Source organism: Anneissia japonica, unplaced genomic scaffold, assembly GCF_011630105.1.
Source record: "Anneissia japonica isolate Jap-2015-1 unplaced genomic scaffold, ASM1163010v1 scaffold287737_len543101_cov190, whole genome shotgun sequence".
NCBI lineage: Eukaryota > Metazoa > Echinodermata > Crinoidea > Comatulida > Comatulidae > Anneissia > Anneissia japonica.
The window spans coordinates 528913-532284 of record NW_022726340.1 but is presented as its reverse complement, the minus strand read 5'-3'; the positions used below and the strand labels follow the sequence as shown (position 1 = coordinate 532284).

General features: G+C 33.9%; 1 protein-coding gene across 1 annotated transcript in view; it reads right to left on the bottom strand.

Annotated features, from left to right (window-relative positions):
- LOC117113110 overlaps positions 1-3372 on the bottom strand; it is an 8870-nt gene that overhangs the window by 1979 nt on the left and 3519 nt on the right. Inside the window, exons 3-4 of the mRNA XM_033256352.1 lie at positions 3036-3174; positions 2330-2491 (exon numbers count right to left, since the gene is read on the bottom strand). Coding sequence (XP_033112243.1) covers positions 2330-2491; positions 3036-3174 — 301 coding nt within the window. The remainder of the gene's footprint in view (positions 1-2329; positions 2492-3035; positions 3175-3372) is intronic.

Below are 3372 nucleotides of genomic sequence, written 5' to 3'. Positions count from 1 at the left end.
ATAATAATAATAATAATAATAATAATAATAATTACCTTAAGTATACAAGATGAAGGCGAATTTATAACTTAACTTACAGGTAATAATTAGATAATGAAAAGGATACAGAAAACACATTGTAGAGAACAATAAAAAAAAAAACAAATGTTCATGTACGGTATGTTATAAACAAGGGACCTGTGCATCACTTACTCAACTCAATCACGTTATTCACTTGAAATTTCTAACAAGTGCCGGAAACCGAGGAGGCATAAAGCCGTATGGTGGTCCCGGAACTAAATTAAACTACAGTAAACTGTACAAATAAAAATAAATCACAAAAAAAGAAAACAACAATCAGGAAATAAAAAACAGCACCAACAAGCCAAGAAAGAACCAAGAGGAACGGATGGGTAAGTCGAGTTTAATTTACGGATGGTTCTTAGCAATCTTTTCAAATTTAAGTTTAGTTTTAAATGATTGAGGTGAATACTGAGTGGACTTAATAGATTCAAGAAGTGAAAGCCAAATTCGGGCCCATAATAATTTTTTTTTTTTTTTTTGTATTTTACTAAGTCGGAATCGAGGGATTTGAAATTAATTTTGCTATGAACAAGAAACGTAGGTTGTTATCTAATTTTGCATACAGTACTAGAGTCCATGTTTTTTCATAACCACAATAATGAATCATCAATGGTACATATACAGTGTTTAATAAGGACATGATGGAACATCGTAGGCTACCCTGTTCCTTCAATATCATATATAATATACGACAGTATTTCTAGCCGTACTTCCAGATTTATCTGGCCGAACGCCCTCTTGAGGCATAGCATTGTGTAATACAATGTTCCCGACGGGTATTTGGACCTGGTCAACCATGAAGCCTTCGTGGTCTAATGGTTATGACGCTCGCCTTGTCAGCGAGAGGTCGCAGGTTCGAATCCCTTCGGAGGCATTTTATTACACAATGATTTTTCATAGGACTTTATTCGTTGAAAAGCTACAGGGTAGCCTACGATGTTCCATCATGTCCTTAATAAACACCGTATATGTACCATTGATGATTTATATTATATTTATTCAACAGTGTTAACGGCTAACTTCCTTCAATATCACAATAACGAAAAAAATGAACCTAAAATATTTTCTCTGTACATGTACTGAAAACGGTTTTATCGATAATATGCCAAACAAAATTGATGAGAGCTTTCGTTGATAAGGCAGTTATACAGTTAAAATAAGCAAACCAGATGACACTATTCGAATATGTAAATTTATTTATATTTTTTTAAATGTTTTCCCCTTTCGTTTGATTGGGTTAAAAAACAATATCAGTATTAAGAGTTGATATAATATCTTTGGGAAATCTTTATAAATTATGTATGTAATGTATTGACATAAATATTCCCCCTTAATTTGAAGACAACAACAACAACAACAATAATAATAATAATAATAATAATAATAATAATAATAAAAATAATAATAATAATAATGATAATGCTTATTTAATGGCTAATTCATCTTCAGAATATTGTTACTGATGGACAATTGTTGCAGGCACAATCAAAACACACAATAAAATATTAATGGATACTGAAAATCGAAATTATACATGAGTTGCACATTTTTACATGACTTGTGAATAAATAATCATAACTGAGCTAAGTGTGATTTGTGGCTTAGTAATAAGACTATTTGCAGCTATGATCGTAAATTCTGAATCTAAATAATTCCAGAGTCTAGTTCCTCGGTTGTTCTTTTACTTACCACTTCATGTAAAGTATGATTATTAATCACCACAATTGATTATTTGTAATTTGAATTTATATGGAATTTATTTACTGGAAGTCGGTCGAAACGTCGTTATCGCTTAAAAGGGATTTACTAATCTATTATGATTTACGTTTTTAAGTTTATGATACGTATTACATTTGCATTATATTTGTTTTGGAAATAGTTCGAATCTATGAGCAAACAGTGGTAGTGTTGGCGCGGATGATAATGACGCGGATAATGGTAATGATAATGAAAAGGGTAGGCGATTATGAAGATTATGATGTAGATGATAATCATACTGATACTGATAATGATGAGGATGGGGATGAAGATAATGATGGCAATAAATGATGATGATAATGATGATACAATGGTAATAGTAACTTTAATGGTAATGGCGATGATATTGTGATTATAATGATTATGTTCAATGCAATTATTAATATTATGTTTATAAAGATGATGATAATGATGATGAAATTATAATGATAATGACAGTTATTATTCATATTTTTTCCTTTTGTATAGGACATCCAAATTTATGTACGATATGTTACTCCTGACTTACTATTTACTGGCTTTTTTTCTTCGAGCCAAAATTTGAATCCACTCTTAGCACGCTGGTTATAGACGTTAAACTTCCACGACCTTTGTGGTTGTTGTCCAAGATGTGACGTAGAATATGCGTAGGGTGAATCCAGCAACATAATGTTCACTTTACTGCTAGGCACTATATTAACGAAACACAACAAAGTAAACAGACAAGTACTGCCTTCCTCCAGTGAATTTAATACAAGGAAGTACATGCAAGCGCGTAACCAGCATTTCTGAAGGTGGGTTGTACCAGATATCCAGAGAGACGCATAGGTGCCCTTGTAGTGGTCAAAGTTTTAGCATGTAAATGGTGAATTTCATCATCATTTTGACCGTTTGGTGCAATAGAAGGGCATCGCTTAAAAGGGGGATTCGATCGAAATATAGAAACACCCTGGTTACTGGCCTGCATTAATTATAAATCGTAAATAAAGATAAGGAGTTTCGTATGGGCTTCCTAAAGCTAAGCATTCTACAATGAAAAGGGTGAATTCCATGATCAGTTTCATGGTTTACGATGTAACTAAAGGGAATGATTTCGTTTTTCGGGAAGGGATCACTCAAAAGGAAGTTCTTCCTTCCTTGGATTCGAATCCGATGGAATGACCTTCGCACTGTAATGTTTTCGAGGCATTATTAACGAAATTACGTGGAGATCTAATTCAATATAGTTCACTTACAATAAGATGACATTTTGCCTCCGCTAGCCCAGGGTAGATCACGTGATGTGACTGTGAAAGCCTTGAGTTGTTGGGGGTCGGGTCTGCGGTTGTTAGCCTGCAGTATACCTGTCCTGTTACCAGCGTAAACCGGTGGAAGCTGTAAGTGGAATGGACACAAGCATATAAGTTGCGTTTATTCAGCCGGCTAAAATTCGAATTTGCCTATCCTTAAAGGTAGGTGAGGTGTGTGCCCTCACCAATCATCACTAAAATGCTTTGTAAACGAATAGACATGCTACCGGCTAAATAAACACTGCCTATAAGTTATTTCCTCGTCATCAACATTGGTAGTCGG